This window comes from Fringilla coelebs, assembly GCF_963513975.1.
Source record: "Fringilla coelebs genome assembly, chromosome: 17".
In the NCBI taxonomy this organism is placed as follows: domain Eukaryota; kingdom Metazoa; phylum Chordata; class Aves; order Passeriformes; family Fringillidae; genus Fringilla; species Fringilla coelebs.
This window is the reverse complement of record NC_140043.1, coordinates 3648721-3668173: the sequence shown is the minus strand read 5'-3', so window position 1 is coordinate 3668173 and position 19453 is coordinate 3648721. Positions and strand designations below refer to the sequence as shown.

The window sequence follows — 19453 nt, the reverse complement described above, 5'->3', positions numbered from 1 at the left end:
TAAAAGCACTCTAAAGATATACAGGATCAACAGATACAAAAACTGTAGTCTGAAAAAGATAGATTAGTCTTGACATAATATTCAAACTACCAAACCCTCACTCTGACATACAGCAAACTTCCATCACAAAAGAACTAATTCATAGGTGACATTTGAAACTGGGAGAGATGGAGTGTGAGGGATGGAAGAGGGAACACACACCTGCAAATGAACTCTTACCTCTTCTAAAGAGACCACAGAATCCACGTGCAGGTTAGGCAAGCGTATCACGACGCTACACTCGCTGCCAGCCTCAGCCTGAGTGCTGCTGGAGCTCTGCAGCATCTCAGTGCAGATATCATAGTTCTCAAGGGCCTGCTCCATGTCTCCCTATAGAAACAGCACAGAGAAAAACAATCAATCAAAAAATCCTGTGGGACTGCAGAAAGGGTCTCCAAAACTTGTGGAAAATGTTTAAATTTAATGCCAGTGCGATTACTGCACGTCCTAAAAAATTAAAAAATAAATTCAACTGAATAGCTCAAATTAAAGCAAAAATATTTAAAAATATCCTACCAATTATTTCAATAATGGATAAAACAAATTAGAAAAATGGAATTCAGCCTGCATAAATTTGTAAGATTGGTCTGGAGTCTAAAATCCCTTTCCTTTAAAAAGGCAGAAGAGTAAACCAGCAGAAATAACTCCTCCATTTGTGCAAATTAAAACACTGAGTAAAAGAAACTTTTGTATATTCTGCAAAGTGAATGAATTCTACTTGCTCTGTGCAAAGTAGTTACTGAAATTGAGCTGTCAGGAAGGCATGCACAGGCAAAATACAACTCTGCATAACACAAGGAAAAACGTGCCAGTAGTTGTATAGGAACTCTCATTTTTCCTAAATAACTTTATTGAAAGGAAACCTTAGATGCAGGAAAAAATAAAAGGGGAAGGAACAAGTTAGTTCACACTTATGAAACTGACTCACATAACTAATTGACAACAGATTTAAACATAATTATTGCATCAAAAAACCCTCTTTGATGTCCTGGGGAAGCAACACTTAGAGGGGAAGCAAAAGACAGGGATCAAATAACATTTCTTTCAAATTATTCCCTTAGTGATAGGTTTAAAACCCTCTGCTTCAAAATTTGCATATTAAATTAAAAATCTTCAAAAGCAGAACCATGCCACCTTGAAAAAGCAGAGGGAAGAGTAATAAAAACAGAGTTCTGCTTCAGTTCAAATCTGAATTTTGGACTTCCTGAGACTTTCATAGGGTCCACAAATCCAGGCCCCCAAAAATCTTATGTTCTGCAGCTCCACAACACTTTTCCAAGTAACTTTAGTACAAATATATTTTTTTAAGCTGAGTACAAGTTTATTTAAACAAAGACATATATTAAACATATCTGAATATTTGCTGAGCATCTGAGACCTCCTACTTCATTTCCACCTCAACCCTCAGGGGAAGTTAATTATACTTAGAAGTAAAATTAAATCACTATGTTTTAAGCTTATTTTATCCACATGCTTAAAAGAGTTGAGATTCCTGAATCAGCTGCATCTGAACAATATTTGTAGGGGGATAGAATATAAGAAAATAAAGATAGTGTAGAAAGTAATCTTACCCCTAAGGAGTTGCAGCTGGGCCAATTATCAAAGATTAGGAACAGGCCTGACTTTACCAGGCCACAGCTGCAACAATGAGAAGAAGAGTGCTAGAAAAGAGTGGGGTGGCTGCTTGAGGAGGGAACTGGAGTCAGCTGGCTGCCTTGTGAAGAAGAAAGAGTCAGTGCTCTGAGGAGCTGCCCAGAGAAACACCAAGAAGGTGTGAGACTTTTGTGATAAGGAGACAGCAGTATGGAACCCCTGCAATAAGATGACAACATATTGACTCGAATTTGGGACAAGCTGTGCTTGCTAAACCAAAAGTGAAGCCCACCTGCAGTGCCAGAAAGCGAGCCTTGAGCCAATAGACCCGAGTGACAAACTCCATCCAGCCTTCCTCGAACAAATCTCGCTGTGAGGATGCAAACGACAGCTGCAGCAGGTCTCCCAAAAAATGGGTTCCTGGGAAGTCAGGACCAAACTTGCCATTCACAGAGGCAGCAGGACAATTTCGTGGAGAAACTGCAAGTCAATGAATGACATTTTATCATGAAGTTACTGGCATCCCATGGAAAGAGTCCCACAGAACAGAATTTTAAAGGTCTGAACTACCTGAAGGCAAAAAATGGATGGAGACATAAAACACAGATCTGGAAGGTATTAAGAGAAAATAGCTCCAAAAGCCAGTGAATTCCTGGAAACATTTCTTCATACACCCCCAGTGTTTTCAGAGTCTGAAGAAAATGACATCAAGTTCTCACCTGTAGAACTCTTCCCTTTTGTCAGTAGCCACTGATCTAATTGCAGCTCCATGCAAGAAAGGCTCATTAACATCATATCCTTCAGAAAAAGAAAGGAGATATCAAAAGAGTATTCACAGAAAGAAATACATTAAAAGAAGCATAAATTTAAAATAAAAAACCACCACATTTGCAATTTACTTCAAAGAAAGCCTTCATCTTGTCCTCCTGGGATTTCTATTCCCAAGCTATAACTACTTCTTCTGCCTGAAAGGTGTACAATAACTGCCTGAGGTGTACAGCAACTGACAAATCAACAGGTACAAAGCCAAACAATACCCAGAACCATTAAAAAAGAAATATCTCAGTTCATGGAAGAAGGTCAGAACAGTATTGCCTGATGTTAGAAAAAACTGTCATCCTTACTTTTTCATTTGGCTGAAAAAAACCTATATTAAATTGTTAAATCATGCCAAAAGCATGATTCCAGAATATAGCAGTAGCACTGACATTTGAAAAAGAAGACAAAATTTAAGAAAAGTAAGCAGTTATGCAGTAATAATGAGAACCAAGGGAATACATTTATAAATATATTTACATTTGTTAAAAAAAGGGCACGTATATGTGAAATATATACATAAATAAGTCACAGGATGTATAAAAATTTAACATCTGCTACATAAAGGCATTTTGTTTGTTTTGCAAATGACATCAATGGAACACAGCAATTTCCATAATTAATATTTCATTTGCAAAGAAGTAAAAATATTTGATCTGAAAAAGTATTTCCAACTGAAGTCAGACCAAAGGCAAATAACTTTCCAAATGAATACAGACTGCTAACATTAAAAGATAAGATAGGCTGGCTCAGTGGCCAAGAAGTATCAGAACTGGTTTTATAATTCAAGAAATATCATCTTCTATCAAGGTAGTTTAACAATAATGTAAAGAACTTATTCTTTTTTCTATTTGCTTTCAGGAAATCCCAGATTTATAAAGGTAATAAAATGGTGATGCTGTGGAGGTGGTATTGGTTTGTTTTGTTGTTTGGGTTTTTTCCCTGTAAATTTCAGGTTATCTTAAAACTAGAGAGTATTTACTCTATTTAAAGCAGCAATGCTGACCCTCAGTCAGCCAGTGAGAACAGAGCAGCCTCTGTACTGATGACAAAACAAAACTGTGTCATATCAGAAGAAAAGGGAGGATGGGGAAAAAAGAAAGAGCAACAACAGAATAAAGGGGTAAAAATATATCTGTGTCTTTTACATCTCTGTGGGTGTATGTGTGCATAAACACACCTGACATACAGGTCAGAGTTTCATGTAGCATCACCCAGGTCTGTTCAGCTCAGGAACAGCTCCAGGAGTTGCAGGGCACCCAAGTTACCACAGCTGGGACAGGCAGAGCTGAGCCAAACCTGTGTCTGCTGGATTTCAGCTGGGTACTCTGGGCACACTGACACCAGGACAACAGCAAACATGGAATGAGGAAAGGTGCTGCATTACCTTGATGTGTTGATTACTTGAGTCCCTCAGGAGTGGGTTGGGAAGGCTACTGCTGTGCTTCCTCCAGCTGTTATAGATACTGAGGACCACCTCACACAAGCCAGGAGGCCACTTCACCAGGAACTTTTGGCTGATGACTTTCAGATATCTCATCATCAGCTCCAAGATCCCACCGTTGTTCAGGTTATCCAGCAGGAATTCATGAACATCCTGTTTTTCTACACAGCAGATAAACACAAAGGCCTACATGTGTAAGGCTGAGGCAGATTATAACTTGAAACAATTAAGTTTCAACAGTGTTTTGTGCATTTCTGAGACAGCAGTTCTCCTGCACTGCACATGTGCAGAATTCAGTTACTGTATTCCAATCTGTTTAAATGGGAATTCCACACAACAGGGCTCCTGCACACAGTGACTGAGCAATTCCCCAAGACTTTAAAAATTAGTACCCACTGAGATACTTCTATACTATAAAATTGTACTTTTTAAAAAAGCATATACTTCCATATCTTCCAGGCATGACAGGAAAATACAGAAAATAAAGCACACATTATAGCAAAACCAACAAAGAATGAACAGGGGTTATAAGGCAATCCCTACCAGACTCCATAAAAGTTGTAGAATCAAATGACATTCTGTGTGGTCCAACATGCTGAAAATTCTCCTCTTTGATCTCTGATTGCACCTCAAAGTTATTGAAAGGGTCCTCCTCCTCCTCAGGGTCTAATTTCCTTAATCTGTGTGAAAGGGGAGCAAGAACCACAATATCAATGAAGTCCTCATTCTTTCTTTCATTACTAGATGAAATCTAAATATGAAAGACTGTGGAAATTTTAACAGTGAGAATATATTACTGAAACAAATTCAGAGATTGGCATCCAGCTCCTTTCATCCAAATCAAGATTACTTTATCTTACCTATTTTGATATGTGCATTGTCCACTAATTCACTTTTAACAGTAGCAAAAGCTGTTTTATTTTTTTTCAGCAATTTTTACTAAAAGCAATATATTAGTACATTTATCAGAAGATAATGCACCACATCTGCTTCAAAAAAAAAAAACCAAAACAAAAACAGACCATGAGACTGGTAGTTTTAATGTTGGGGGGATATCAAGCAAACAAAATCCCAAATAGCTTCCTCTCTGTGATCATCTCATAATGAAAGTTGTTGCTGCACAGTACCTGGAAGGAAGGAACTTCACCAAGAGCTCCTGAAAGTCAACTTTCTCCTCTTTTTTACACTTGGTGTTCCGAACTCTGGCAGATCTCCTTTTGGCTGTTTCACCACTATCTTCTGTAATTCTCCTTCGCTTCACTCCTTTCTTAGATTTATCAGCTGCAGATATGTCACCTAAAACAGAATGAAAAAATCCCCAAAACCTGACAGGTTAAATTGACAAATAAAAAGTGAGTAATCTTTTTTATTTTTAAAAACATAATTACACAGCAACACTTGAGATTCATTGGTTTCCTTTTGAAGATAATGCCAAAAAAATCTTGTACAGATTTCAAATAAATATAGCTGACAGCTTGGTCTGCTCAGCTTCTTAAAGTGACACATGAGCAGAAAAATAACACAGTCATCTTTTTGTAAAACAGCTCATTCATTCTAAGGAGCTCAAGGCCCTTCCCAGCATGAAAAGTTTGATATGCATCACTGCTGGAATGGAGTCACAATTTTTCTCATCCTAAAGACTGAAAAACTGAAGTGTGGGGTAACGGCACAAACCCAGAGAAGGTCAGATACTCCTTCACTTTCCCTATCAGATGTTACACATATGCTGAAAAGGTTCTGACTCCACCAACATGCAGGTGAAAGACAGCATGTCCCAAAGAATTCTGAAGTGTTTTTTATACCCAGGCAGGTAGGAAAGGTATCTTGAATGTTAGACTGAAGTACCTTGCTCACCTACAGTAGCTCCTGGTTCCAGTGAACTCTGACTGTGACTTGGGAAGTTGGGTGTGGTGGGAGTGTAAGGTAACACCGGATCTGGCATTGTCACCACTGGATTAGTGCTGACAGGAGTTGGTTGAATAACACTGACAGGAGTAGAGGTGGGAGAAAGCATCAAATGTTGGACTGGGTCTCTGTACTCTGAGAGATCAATTCTCTTTCCCAGACTGGGTCGAGGAGGATCACATGTTGTGAGGTGCTGGTACATGGCAAGCAAGGCTTCTCCTAAACACTTCCACCTGCAAGGGAAACATGACAGCATCACAATGTATTCAGTTCTCGTCACACTATTTTCTATATTATGTTTACAAACCTAACTGCTTTCAACATTGTTTTTCTCTAACAGCTTAGAGATAGCAAGAGCAGCTTCCCATTGGGACAGTAAGACACACCTGAGTGTCAAAAACCTGTCCCATCACTCAAAAAATGCCTCTAAAAACATAAGGTCCATGCAGTAGCTGCTGAGGAAATTACCCCATACTAAAAGTTTAAAAAAGTAGTGTCAAAGAAAATTTTCAGGTTCTGCATTCAGTCAGTGACATTAAAAGAACTCACCCCATTCACAAGTAGAAACAACTTCTCAGCCATATGAACTACATGCAGAGTCCATTAATATTCCAGAAAAATATGTGTAATACAAAAACCAAACCCCAATCCTTTATGCCTTAATAAAGACACACATAACAACTTACTAGTATCATTATATCTTCCTGCAAATAAAGAACTGCAATTTTTTTCTGAGTTTTCATTATTCCAATAGTAAAAACAATTTTTAGAAGCTAAACTTGCTTTGAAATTCACATACAGACTAGTCATATATGAAAAATCCAGTAATATGTTGGAATAGCTGCCAAATCATTCTCAGATACCAGATTTGTTTTTTACATCACTGGTTTAAAATCAAAAGTTGAAAACTAATAGCTGTGGGGTTTATGCTAAAACCATAAGCACACCAAACCAACCTATAAGCTAGTAAGAAAACGCTGGGGGAGTTGGTTTGCTTTTACAAGGAAAAAAAAAAGTGTTTTGAAGAAATCTGAAGCACAACACAGTTGTCAAAATATGTGCTTCAGAGGATCTTTTTGAAAAGAGAAAACATCAAGACGTACGTGAGAAAGGGAATTGGCTGCACCAGTCTGAGGTCTGGCTCTCTGTCACGCACCAGCAGCGCTTGTCTCTTCTTACGGAGCTCCAGCGCCTCATTTATGATTCTTCCTGTTTCAGCTGCACTCACATTCACATTGTGGATAGACATGTCACTAAGAAATAATACAAAATGGAGAGAAGTGAAAGTTTTTATTTGCTGGGTTGTTTTTTTTTAATTAAAGCCTAGAGGGGATTCATTTAATACCATCACATAACGTAACAAAACAGCGTTAAAAGAAGCATTCAAATAATATCATGTTACCAACTTTAGGGCACACATAGAGATGTGTCAACCATCAGAGATCTTTGTTCTGAATGATCAGTTAACTTAGATCCTGTAAATTTTATGGGCCTCTATTTTCCCACTTTCCTTCTACCCACTCCTACTATAAAATCCATACAGAAAGAAAAGGGGAGTGTTTGGTGAGGTTTTGTTGCAGGGGGTGAGAGTTGTTTGGGTTTTGGTTGTTATTGGTTTAATTAGGAAAGTGAAAGTGAATGCTGCAGGGATCAGGAACTAATTAGTAAAACAAAGGCAGATGATTACAAGAGATCCAGCTATGAAAATAAATGAGCAGCAACAAATGGATTCCTTTCCTCTTTCTACTTCCCTCCAAAAGGAATTCCTGAAGAACATTCTGTCAGCAGCATCAACAAGCAATACTATCATTCAGAAGAAAGGTCAGCAAAGTATTCCTACCACTTAAAGCACAAGATCTCAGCAGGTTTTTTGAGCAACCCCAAACACAAAATTTACACTCCAAAGGCAGTATACACTCTAAGACAACATTCACCATTTGAGGAACATCCTTAAGGAATCTTTCCGGAGGCAAGGCTGCTCCTCAAAGATCTTCTCCTTCAGAACCAATCCTTTGCTATACAGACAATCTTTTTCCAGAGCTTTGCAGATGAAGTACAAACATGCTGACAGAGAAATAAAAATTGAATGAGTGATGGCTGCTTTGGTTCATTCAAAGCTCCCATTTCTGGGCCTCACATACACCACTGAATTCCACCCAAATGTGACATTAACATAAATTAATCTAATTGCTTTGTAAGGTGTCAAATAATTACATGCATAGAGCTAAAATAGCCTATTGTGTCTTCCTAGGTAGTGTATCCAGAAAAAGACTGCAACTAATTTTGTTTAAACAATGTCTGCAGTACATCTTTCACTTACTCTCAAACCTGTCCTGGCACAGAAGAAATTAGAACTATAAAACAGAAACACGATTATTCACCATTTTTATGTTATCAAATGTCTTTGATAACTGCAGATTCTATTAGTGAAGCAAGAAGTGTATCCACTGCTGTAAATACAATTAATCCTTCCAGGCTGTGAATGAGACTGTAGATTTATACCCAAATCCTAGAGCTGTGCAGCAGGAAATTACTAGAAAGCCAAAACCAACATACGTGGAAAGGCAGAGGAACAGTGTACAGGGAAACTTCCTGCAGAGGCTCTGATCTGTGAGACCACAGACATTTATTTTTAGGGTAACCAAAACTTATCTAAACCATCATGCTTTATAATTCAGTAAAATCTCTATCATGAAGCAGCAGTCTATCAAACCCTGCTGCACTGCTTAAGCAAGATACACTTCAACCTACAGATTTCATTGTTACAATTTTTCTTAGCATGTAAAATTGCACACATACTGAGATGCTTTTCATGCCTTGTACTCACTGGTGTAGTCACTGAGTGTATACAAAATTGTGATAAGGTTATCCAAACAAGGCCAGTGATCAGGATTGCACCTGAGCCCTTCTTCAAAAGCATGACGAGCCAAGGGCAGGCGGATCAGCTTTATTGCCACACGACCAATTTTATACCAGAGGTTGACATCAGTGGAGTCCAGCATTACAGCCTGGAAAGCACAACAAACATTATCATCCACATTTCAGAGATGTATACCCACCTTGCAGAAGGGACTGGCACTGCTTTAGTTTTCAGCAGGACCACAACTGCTTTGGTGGACCAATTTTATCCCATATAACATCAGAAAGAGTAGAGCATTCAATTATAGTGACATGATGTATGCTGGATGTGTCTGTCTGTATTTTAGGAAGTTTTTACAAAAATTGATTTCCAGTGTCTAATTTCAACTGCACTGTACCTCCAGATAGAACTCCATGGCTGTCTCTAAGTCATCCCTCTGTGCTGCCAGTTGTGCTAGGTTTTTATAGGTGGAATATTTTAACATCAAACCCGGGTGTTTCAGCCCTTCTTTCTCATCACCAGAAAGAACCGCCTAGAAATTATAAAATAAATGCAATGTGGGCATTAGGAATCAGACAAGTAACAAGCACTGACATTTCTACTTAGCCAGTTAGAACTGAAGTAAGACAAAACACAGCAAGCAGTTTCCAGAGTGTCACTTTCCCAAGGTCACTGACCTCCCGCAGAAGACGAATCTCAAGTAGCTCATGATAAGCTTTAGCAGACTCTTCAAATCTGTCATGTTTCTGAAGGTCCAGAGCTTTGTGGTACAAAGCAAAAGCTTCTGCTTCCTGTGATTGAAATAATTAGAATGTATTTATTATTAAATACACTTATATTTATTATGTATTTCAGTGGTTTCACACTTCTAATACTTTCTGCTATACAGCAGAACATTTGTGTTACTGTCCTAAAATAACTCATCTGAGTGAAGTTTTAGTTTGCTAAAGGAGGGTTCAAGAAAAAGAATAACTAAACTTTATAAGAACAAAATATCATGGTTGAACAAATCCCTACAATTAGAGGACAAAACTCCCATCAGGACAAAACTTCATTAAGACATCTGAGGAATTGCTTACCTGAGCTTCCTTTGTCTGTGTTTTATGGCTTTTGAAGGTTCCTTCATAGTCATCCTCAACCGTGGAGCTCGCGTTCAGCGCTGCAATGCGAATCTGGAATGGCAATGGAGACACCACAAGAAATGTCACACCTACAGATGTCCCAGTGTCCTTTGAATACTGGATTTTTCTCTTTTTTTTAAATTAACTGGTACATGAACGATACTGAGAAATTTCTACATAAAGTTACAAGAGCTGTCATTAATTTAATAATCCCTAATTGCAAATAAACAAGTATCAAAACCACTTCCTATCCAAAATCAGCTGAAAAAAACCCAAATTTCAAGTGTCTTGCAAGCAACAGCTTTCCTAAATAGACATAAGCATTACAGAGATTTTTTTTCCAAATTCTTAAATTTACCAATAACTACAATCACTCCAAAAACAATGTTCTCATTATGGCAATTTATTCTTAGTCCCAGAGAAAGAGGAAAATTATCCATTTTATTTCTACCAAAACACCTCAAAAGCCATCTCAAAAAATCCTTACCATGTTCACAACTATTCACAACGTCTGTCTGCAGGAATAGAAGGAGGAGTCTATCACAAAGAGGCCTGGAAAGCAAACAGGACTAGAATATTTATTGTGTTCACAAAGAAAACATTCAGAAGTAAAAGACAATACTTTACTAGCATACTTTAATAACCGATTAACCACAATCTCATGCCAAGAGACAAACAGCCCAACAACTAAGGAACAATGATTCCACTGAGGAATAATTTTAATTACTGCCACCCCTGCTAGAACAGAACCAATGTTTGTCCCACAGCTGTTCTGAGTATACTGACCAACCTCTACAGACCAGCCCCAAGGCAAAAACAAGTTATAGCTACTGCAGACAGATTTACTAGATGGGTGCAAACAAGAGAAATGGAACTTTTACTAACTAGCATTTCTTCATTCTGAAAAAGGATACTCATATTTCCAGTTCTTTTTACCACTGATAAAAAGTTTGAATGGGTAAATACACCTTTATAACCTGTAAGTAATTTTTCCTCATAAGTAAGCTCATAATTTATATTCAATTAACTGCTTCAAACATCATGTTAGTAAAGGCAAAAATATATGAAAGAGTTCTGTGCTGCTTTTATAGGAAACCTTCACTGCTATATGATAAAACCTTCCCATCAACTCAAACAAGAAGGTGACATATGCAAGACAGGCTAAAAACAGTCTTTAATATTAATAGAAGAGTAAGTCCAGAATTACCCACAGCAGGAAGCAGTGGGATTTTTGAACTATAAGCTGAATTAACTCATACATCATCATGATGAGTTCTGCATGTAGAGAAAGTAATTCCCTGACAGGAATTGCACTCATTCAGCAATGAGCATTTGCTGGCCCGTGCACCACTGGCTCTCCCTGCTTCTAGTTAAATCAGACTGACAACTGCACAGCCAGGAAGCATTTTTCTCTTTAAAGTCACCAGATAAACATTTAATAAAACCTCAAATCTGCTTCAGGGCAGACTCCTTGGCTACTTTTCACATGAAGAAAATACATGCACAGATATTAAAGGTTACCTCTTTCAGACAGACTGAATGTGACACATTTGGACAAGGTGTAGATGCTTATGACATTTAAGTCAGTCTGTATGATCCCAAATCAATTAAACATTTAAGTTGATGGGGTTTAAATCCACTTACAAAAATGCCTATATTCAGTAATATGGCCAAGTCTTTTGCTGAATCCAAATAATCTTGCTCAAGGTGGCAGAGGAAGTCAACAGCAGAGACTACAGTCAAGACTTTACATCTGAGGCTGGACTCTTGGGGAAACTGCAGCTGCAGAAAAGGTGGGAAAACAATGTCAGCTCCACTCATTATTTATACTGGGAGCTGGTAACAGGCAGGAACTTAGTAACAAACACTTAGCATCTCTCAGCCTGGTGTTCACAGGCTGAAAGCACAGAACCAAGCACGACTGAGGTGCTGCTGGAAAACAGGGGCAGGGTGTTATTTCATTCTGGTTTAAACCAGGCACTGCACCAGGCTGCAAAACTACCCTGACTGCCTGGAGTGAGTTAGAGCAGTGCCACAGCACTTGGGAACTGAGTGTGTCACTACAAGCACTTCCAGAGGAACACAGCTACATGAGACAGGCAAAAAATAATTCCTCTTTCATATTAAGTACTACAAGCCAGTTTGAATTTTTTCAGATACAAGAGTGTCTCAGCTATAGATCTGTGGCTACAACAAGTGTGCACATCCTTAATAAGCCTTTTGCCTTCAAAGCCTTCTCTAGTTTAACCTTAGTCGTTTAAAATTTAAGTAAATATTTCCAATGTCAGCTCTTGCTCCCAGAACTTGCGCTCTCAACTTCTAAGTAAGAAACAAAGGGAGTGACTTGTGCTTTCCCAGCTTTTGTTGTTCCTGCTACACTGGGCATCCATACATTTCAGACACACGTTTAAATAACACTTGATTTTTGTTCTGGGTTTCTTTTTTTAACATTGCGAAGATCCGCCTCGCTTCAGCACAAGCCGTTCTGACGGAAACACGAGCACTTTCTGCACGGAGGCCAGGCACGATGCTCAGAGGGCGGCACACAGGGCCGGGAGCCCACGTTCGCCTCCGAGCGCGGCTCCGCGGAGGGAGGGGCGCGGGCGAGGCCGCCCAGGCCGGGCTCTCGCCACCCTCACGGGGCAGGGCCCAAACGCCGGCTGCCCCTCCGCGGGGCCGGGCGGACGGGACACTCACCTCGCGGGGCCGCCCCCGGCATGCCGGCGCTGCTCCCGGGGGGTTCCCGGGGGGTTCCCGGGGCGCTCCCGCGGTTTCCCGGCGCGGGTCCCTCAGGCTCCCGCCGCTCCCCCGGGAGCCGCGCACCGGCGGTTTCCCCGCAACCGCCTCCGGAGCCGCGGCGCCAACAACGCAGCGCCTCATTGGCCGAGCCGCCCTGCCGCAGCCAGCCAATGGGAGCGCCGCGCACTGGGAGGCGGGAAGGCGGGAGCGGCGGCTGAGGGCGCTCGGCGGTGCCTGAGGGAGCTCCGGGCTCGGCTCGGCTGGGAAAGCTCCGGGCTCGGGGTCCCGGCTGGGAAAGCTCCGGGCTCGGGATCCCGGCTGGCAAAGCTCCGGGGTCCCGGCTGGCAAAGCTCCGGGCTCGGGGTCTCGGCTGGGAAAGCTCCGGCTCGGGGTCCCGGCCTGGAACCGACCCCCCCGTGCCGGCCAAACCACGTCCAGTCCTTCTTTAAACACTTCCAGAGATGGTGACTCCACCAACTCCCTGGGCAGTGTTAAAAATAGGTTAGAAACTGCTGTAGAATAGTTGATAATTGTTAAGCGTGTACAAGGGGTTAAAAGGGTAGTTAGGAGAAATGCGGTAGCTAACGTACCGTATTACACCGAAGTGAAGTGCACCGCCCCCAAGCGAAACGAGCCAGCCTGGACAGAACTGTACTGGGCCAATCCAGCGCCTTAAACCTTCATCAAATGAAGGATCCAAAAAGAAACCAAAGGGACAAAGAAGAGATAAAAAGGGGCTTCTGACCCAGTGAGTCCGTGCCGCTCCCCTGGAACATCGGAGCCATCGCTGCTGAGCAGCCCCAGCGCCGGCCCGGCTCCATCCTCGAGGGAACGCTCCTGCTCCGCCTGCGGGCCCCTTGCTTTAGGCCTTTCTTTTCCTTATAATAAATACTGAAATCACTTTTAGTGCCGGGAGTCTGGCCCCGTTTTTAACAGGCAGCACGGTCTAATGTCTGAATCAGTTTTTCTGTGGAGAAATTCAGTCTAAACCTCCCCTGGTGCAGCTTAAAACTCATTTCATCAACACCAAAAGTACCAGGACAGCAAAGTGCTGCTGGCCTCCACCTCCCCTGGGCAGCCTGGTATCTGCCCCTGAAACACTGGGGCCAGCTATTTTCTTTCCTATGGAAAAGCATCACCATTCCCTTTCAGGGATCCACCACTGAAATTTGGATATCACCTCCAAATACGTCCAAGGATTGATCCCACTCAAAAGCTGGCAGGACAGAAATGTGTTCCCTGTGCCCCTGGACAGTCTTGCCTGACCCATCGATGCTGGGACCATGAGCATTCCTTGCCAAGGAAAGGTACTGTAACTGTCTTTCAGCAGCCCAACTCCAAAATGTGGGGCTGATCTTCCAAACTGAATCTGTCTGGGGATTTCTCACAGAAAAATGGTGCAAGGGCAGAAAGCAGATCCTTGCCTTTTCAACCCTCCAACACCTGCACAAACCATGCTGGGCAGAGCTGCTTTCCTTCACAAAGTAAAGTCCTGTCACCCTCTTTTTGCAGCCCATCTGCAAAATTTGGATTCCAGCTTCAGAAATCAAGAGGTCTAAAGGCTGCTCCTACTCAACAGGTGACAGGAAGGTCAGATGTTATTCTGCTCCAGGAGCTTCAGATGCAGCTTGTGTGGACAAAACCCTGAATGTGTGTGGATCCTCTGCCCAGAGGGCTGGAAATCAGCCCAAGGCCACTGAGTGTCCCTCAAGCTTGCCATGGAGCCAGCTGGAGATGGGAACACACTGGGATTCCCCCTGGGATCTGGGGGAAGTGGAGCCCAGCAGCACTGAGACAGCTCTGTGTGGAAATGACTTTATCTCTAAGGTGTAAGGTGGTCAGACAGCAGTGTCAAGGAGCAGATGTGCCATCCTCAGCCCCACAGAGACCTCAGCACAGCCCAGACAGGCTGGCAAAGCCCCAGCTGTGGGACAGAACCTCACCTTTAAATACTCCTGTTGCTACAACTCATCACACACACTGATGAAGGTAAGCTTGTGCTCAAGCACTGCACTGAATCAGCATTCAGCACTCAGAGGAACAGCCCTCTCCTCCTCAAATGTAGCAGCTGTGTTAATGCCCTTCTTTCCACCATGACACACCAAGCACAAGGCTGCTGTGAGCAGCAGCATCCCGCTGCTGTGTTTGCAGAGTAACTCACAAAGCTCTCACAACCCTGCAGTACTTTCCTGCCAGTGGTGCCCTGCATCATCCTCAGGGCCTCACTGCTCCTCTCTAGTGTAAATACACAGAAAGATTATCCAAAGTCCAAAGGTTTGGGGCTAGGAAATGGTTACTCAGTGTTCAAAATCAGGGCATTGCCTTTCAGTTTGAACATATGCCTATACAGCATTGTCAAACAACAGAGGCCACTTTGGGGAGCAGAAATATTTGTTAACCTTAGGAGGTTGAGCCTGGGAAGTTACAGCAGTAAAAGGTCAACCATAGCTGGGAGCTACTAACTCCAGATGTCAGGCAGGCTCCAGCCCATGGAACAGGGACCATCTGCATGCAAGGGAAAGGGATTTTATGATGACATTGCTGAGCCATAGATAAGGGTGGTGTGTCTGATTTTCTCCAACCTGAGGAGTGAAAAACGTTTCCTGCTTTTCTGGTTGATGTGCTCATGCCCAGGGGGGTTCCAGGGGCCTGCCCTTTGCAGGGGAGTTATCCTTCTCAAGTCCCAAAATACTGTCAAACCTACTCCAGCATTAGCTCAGTGAAGTAAAAAATAGGCCATTTCTTCAGATCAACATGAACTTTCTTACATCCTCTTGCTCAACTCTGCAATCCTGGGGAAGCTGTTCCCAGGCACAAGCCCACACTGGAAGCAGCCAAGGGTGAGGAAAGCACAGAGCCTGCAGAAGTCCCCAGGGTGGCCAACATGGCCCAAAACCAAGAGAGATGGGGCCCAGGGCTGAGCAAGGCTTCTCTGAAGGAAACAAAGGCTTTGGCAAGGGTCTGTGGTTGTTACTTCAGGAGGCAGAAGGACCTCCAGGAAATGAACTGTCTGCAGATCAGAATTAAAGTGAGAATATTTTCTGCATTTTGGAATATTCACCTCAAGCTGGTGCAAAGCCAGGGCTGTCACCCCCTTCTCTGCAACACTGCTGAGCCAGTGTTCTCAGACTCAGGTCACCTACCTGTTTGCTGCCTGAGTTTCACCAGCTTTAGATTGAAAAGACCTCCTGAGAAAGTGGAGAGACCTGGGCAGCCACAATGTCACTCTCCAAGCACTAACACCTACAAACCCCCAGTGCTGTGAGCCAGCAAACTGACACTTATCCAAAGAAGCTTTGTGACAGTTTATTAACCACATAAGGTGTAGCCCCCCCAGCCTGATACACAAATTTGTGTTTGGTATTGTATTCCTGTGAGATTTGTCAAACATAGAAGTTATTTATGGTGTACAGGGAACAAACAACTTTTCAATGGTAATGATATCTCAAGCCATAAACAATAAAACCCCATTTAGAGTGATGAAAGAGCACAGAAGCCCCTTCAGCCTTGTGTTCTCATGTCCCAGGGATGTGCCCTGAGCTCCCTGACCTCCCCCTGACCAAGTCACAAAGTGAAAGGGAACTGATAAATAATTTTATTAGCAGCAGAAGGCAGAGGCAACATTGTACACAAAAAGTACCCTGCTTTTGTTATAATGAAATGCCCTGGGTATTCTACTTATAAAGTGAGGGAGTATGTGGGTCCTAAAAACCCAAAACGCTTCTCTGCAGGCACACTGAGCCAGAAACATCAGCCACAGATCACAGTGAGATGTTGTATCATCCCAAAACTCTCCACAACAGCAAGGAAAAGGACTCTGGACAAACAGTGAATAACAGGAATTAAAGCTGGCAGTAGCAGAAACTTCAAAATATTTTCTGGTGGCACAGTGCAGGTCTTCAGAAGTGACTCTCTCCTCCAGCCACTGCCATCAGCAGACAGACATTGAGCCCTGGAAACCTTGTGAACAAGTAACACTTTGTAGGAGCAGCCACAGGAGGTGGCAAGGGCAGAGCACAGAGCACAAGATCTGACATGAGCCTTCAATGCCTAAACTTCTCTCCTAATAATCACCTCTCTTTCCAGAAAGGGCTTTCAGAGGAGCCTGAAAAAAAGAATAATTTGACTTCCAGGTCATCTTCACTGGCCTGAGGCCCTACTGCTGCCACAGAGAAACAAAAAATGATTTTTTTTCTGCCTTGCAAATTATGAGAAAAACTAGATAAACCTCAGAACCTCTCTGGTCCTCGGTAAAGCCATATGCCCTAGAATGAAACTTTTTACTGCTACAAGCAGCTTTGTCTGGGCCTGAGCTTGAGACAAAGACTTTGATTTCAGTAAAATCAGTTGATTGCCTCACTCTTGAGCTTTGTGTGTACAGGATGCAAAGACAAAAGTGACTCGAGCTACACAGACTGGATCACAAGAGGAAACAAGCAGACAGAGCTGATCATCTCTGGGTTGCCTTCATCGTGGCTTTGTTCCAGGAGCTGCTCCAAGGATCACAGGAATGTCATGACTGTCCTGTTCTTGCCAATCTGCCAGGGCTCCAGAGGGTAAAAGCGGATGACAATCCTTTTGGGTAAAAGAGCAAAAATGTGGACAGGAAACATTATTTTACAATTAAACATTATTGCTGCCCAGTTTGTAACACAGTAGAAAATGTGCACTAGGGTCTCACTGTCTTACACTTCAGGGTGTTCATTTAACAGAAGGAAACATAACCTGTGTATGGGTCAGGGTACAAACAGACTTCACCTCCACAAACAAAAGCAGTCTGTATTTCAGCACTTTAAATGTGATACTTGTCCATTTTAGAAGGAGTCACAGTGCATAATCTTGCCAGGCATTTATCCTGACAGCACCCAAGAGGCAGGGAAGTACTGTTATCACTCTCCTTTGGGGAGAGGGGTAAGACAAGCAGAGATGGACATGGCTGACCTTCAGGAACAGCCTTGTTCCAGCATTTGGCAGGTGACACCCTGGCAGGGTGAAGCTCTACCAATTCCAGTGGGGTTTTGCACCAGCTTCACCAACTGTAACTACTGATCTTCAGCGAACAGTAGTGCCCAGGCTGTTCAACAAGTGCATACCAGTCTATGGTTTTATCTGGCTCCAAACCACGTCTGGGATTCAGCATCCACGAGCACTTAGTGTTTGTTAGCAATCTTGTCTTGGATCTGTATTTTTACAGATCATTTCACTCTCCTGGAGGACACGGGAACTGCCACTATCTCCACTGCTCTGAACATCCCCATGGCACTTGTTTGTCGTGTTCCATGTCCGTGGACCACCCAGGCCCGGCGGGAGGACGCTCTGGGGGCTGGGCACGGTGTCCCGGGCTGAGCCCCCGCCGGGCCGCACTCACCGATCGGGGCCGAGGCCCAGCTGCGCCGTCAGCACGTCGAAGAAGCGGGCGCTGTGCGCCTTGTTCTGCTCCGCCGTGCCCACCACGCCGATGGACGAGACCGCCAGCTGGGCGCAGGGCTCGGCCGAACCCGACAGCACCATGGCCAGCCCGCTCCGCACCGTCACGTTCACCCGCTGCCGGGACAGCCACGGTTAGCCATAGTTAGCCAGGGTTAGCCACCGTCAGCCCTCCCGCCGCCCCCGGTCCCTGCCCCGCCGCCCGGCCCCGCTCACCTCCGCCGGTTTGCCCAGGATCTCGGCGGTGGCGGCGCACAGGGTCTGCGCCAGCCCCGGCGGCAGCCGCTCGGCCGGCAGGCTGGTGTCCAGCTCCACGAACGGCATGGCGCTGCTGCTGCTGCTGCTGCTGCCCGCGGCCTGCACCGCCTCTGTCCGCGGCCCGACCCGACCCGGCCCTGTCCCGCCCCCGGAGCCGCGGCGGGGCGGGCTCAGCCCCGGCACCGCCCGCAGCAGCGGAGCGCGTCCGGCGCTGCTGCCCCGCACGGGTCACTGCGCTTCAGCCCAGCGGCGCCAGCTGGCTGCCGCGCCTTTGGGACCCTCCGTGGGCATCGCTCGGGTGTGCCTTGGAGGCTGTGAGACCAAATGTAGCCACATTTCTCCTCACAGAGAAAAGCAAGGCGCGACTTCCCAAGAATGTTTCTGGGATTCACAGTCTCTGAGAAAGGAAAAACAATTCTTATCTCATTTCCTGCTCCTGTGTTTGTGCAAAAGTAGAATGCAATATAGAGAATGTTTACCCAAAGCGATGATGTTTTGTTTCCTTGGCCTATCAGGGACAGGTGTGTGTGTGTGTGTGTCGGGACTGTCGGCTGACAGTCACGGGATTCTGTGCAGCGGTGCTTGGCAGATCCAGTTTAGATGTAATGTAATACAGTGTAATACAGAATAGAATAATATAGCATAATAAATTAGCCTTCTGATAGGATGGAGTCAGATGCCTCCTTTCTCCCTGAGCATCGGGGTTGCCTCACTTTACCATAACCAAAACCATCAGATCTCACTAACGGGTGGGTAGAATGAGTTTTGTGATAGCCCTTACTGAGAGTGGAAAAACATTTCAGGTCACTACAACACACAGCTCTGTGCAGGGAGGGCTGAGAATGGAAGCTTGGTAATTTCTCTTAACAACCAACAAGACAAGAAATTAAAAAGCAAGCAGAGAGGTTTACTGCTTTATCTAATGTGTATTAATTACAAGGACTTTGAGCAATCAGGACTTTGAACTCTCAAGCTGGTAAGTGACCTCGGCACGCTGGCTCCCAGGGACAGCCTAATCTACAGATCACAGGTGTCTAAACTACAGATCAGAGGCTTCTCAGAAGCTGAGCTACTGTCCAGTGAGGTTCCATGAGCTCATTATGAACCAGCTATACTAAAAGGTCATTATTTAAGCACAAAACTGCTGGAAAAATTTGCCTTGTGTAATGTGACATCTTGGTTTTCTAAAATTCTACACAAAGCTAATGAAAACTGATGAAATTGCTACTTTTTTTTTGCTTAGGGAATTGC

General features: G+C 43.6%; 2 protein-coding genes across 5 annotated transcripts in view; both read right to left on the bottom strand.

Annotated features, from left to right (window-relative positions):
- Nucleotides 1-12621, bottom strand: part of CABIN1 (calcineurin binding protein 1) — a 112013-nt gene extending 99392 nt beyond the window's left edge. For 2 of the 4 annotated variants that reach the window (XM_084217100.1, XM_084217103.1), the window contains exons 1-16: nucleotides 12476-12621; nucleotides 11423-11560; nucleotides 10266-10330; nucleotides 9737-9829; nucleotides 9335-9448; nucleotides 9055-9189; nucleotides 8625-8805; nucleotides 7732-7861; nucleotides 6901-7050; nucleotides 5738-6030; nucleotides 5020-5188; nucleotides 4436-4572; nucleotides 3836-4053; nucleotides 2352-2430; nucleotides 1925-2112; nucleotides 220-369 (exon numbers count right to left, since the gene is read on the bottom strand). In XM_084217100.1, the coding sequence (XP_084073226.1) occupies nucleotides 220-369; nucleotides 1925-2112; nucleotides 2352-2430; nucleotides 3836-4053; nucleotides 4436-4572; nucleotides 5020-5188; nucleotides 5738-6030; nucleotides 6901-7050; nucleotides 7732-7861; nucleotides 8625-8805; nucleotides 9055-9189; nucleotides 9335-9448; nucleotides 9737-9829; nucleotides 10266-10268 (2040 nt within the window). In that variant the 5' untranslated portion in view covers nucleotides 10269-10330; nucleotides 11423-11560; nucleotides 12476-12621. The remainder of the gene's footprint in view (nucleotides 1-219; nucleotides 370-1924; nucleotides 2113-2351; nucleotides 2431-3835; nucleotides 4054-4435; nucleotides 4573-5019; nucleotides 5189-5737; nucleotides 6031-6900; nucleotides 7051-7731; nucleotides 7862-8624; nucleotides 8806-9054; nucleotides 9190-9334; nucleotides 9449-9736; nucleotides 9830-10265; nucleotides 10331-11422; nucleotides 11561-12475) is intronic. The other 2 variants (XM_084217102.1, XM_084217101.1) reach the window with 2 other exon arrangements.
- Nucleotides 12622-15842: 3221 nt separating this feature from the next.
- On the bottom strand, nucleotides 15843-18323 carry DDT (D-dopachrome tautomerase). Its single transcript, XM_084217359.1, has 3 exons — nucleotides 18161-18323; nucleotides 17886-18061; nucleotides 15843-17092 (listed from the first exon to the last, which is right to left on the bottom strand). The coding sequence occupies exons 1-3, from the start codon at nucleotides 18266-18268 to the stop codon at nucleotides 17020-17022; spliced, it is 357 nt and encodes a 118-aa protein (XP_084073485.1). The 5' UTR covers nucleotides 18269-18323; the 3' UTR covers nucleotides 15843-17019.
- Between the last annotated feature and the right edge of the window lie 1130 nt (nucleotides 18324-19453).

Excerpts from the sequence above, each read along its gene's own strand:
- DDT (XM_084217359.1), bottom strand. The coding sequence starts at position 18,268 with ATGCCGTTCGTGGAGCTGGACACCAGCCTGCCGGCCGAGCGGCTGCCG. Across the intron at positions 18,062-18,160 it reads TCCTGGGCAAACCGGCGGAG|CGGGTGAACGTGACGGTGCG; the intron begins GTGAGCGGGGCC and ends CTGTCCCGGCAG. Across the intron at positions 17,093-17,885 it reads CTGGGCCTCGGCCCCGATCG|GATTGTCATCCGCTTTTACC; the intron begins GTGAGTGCGGCC and ends TTTACCCAAAAG.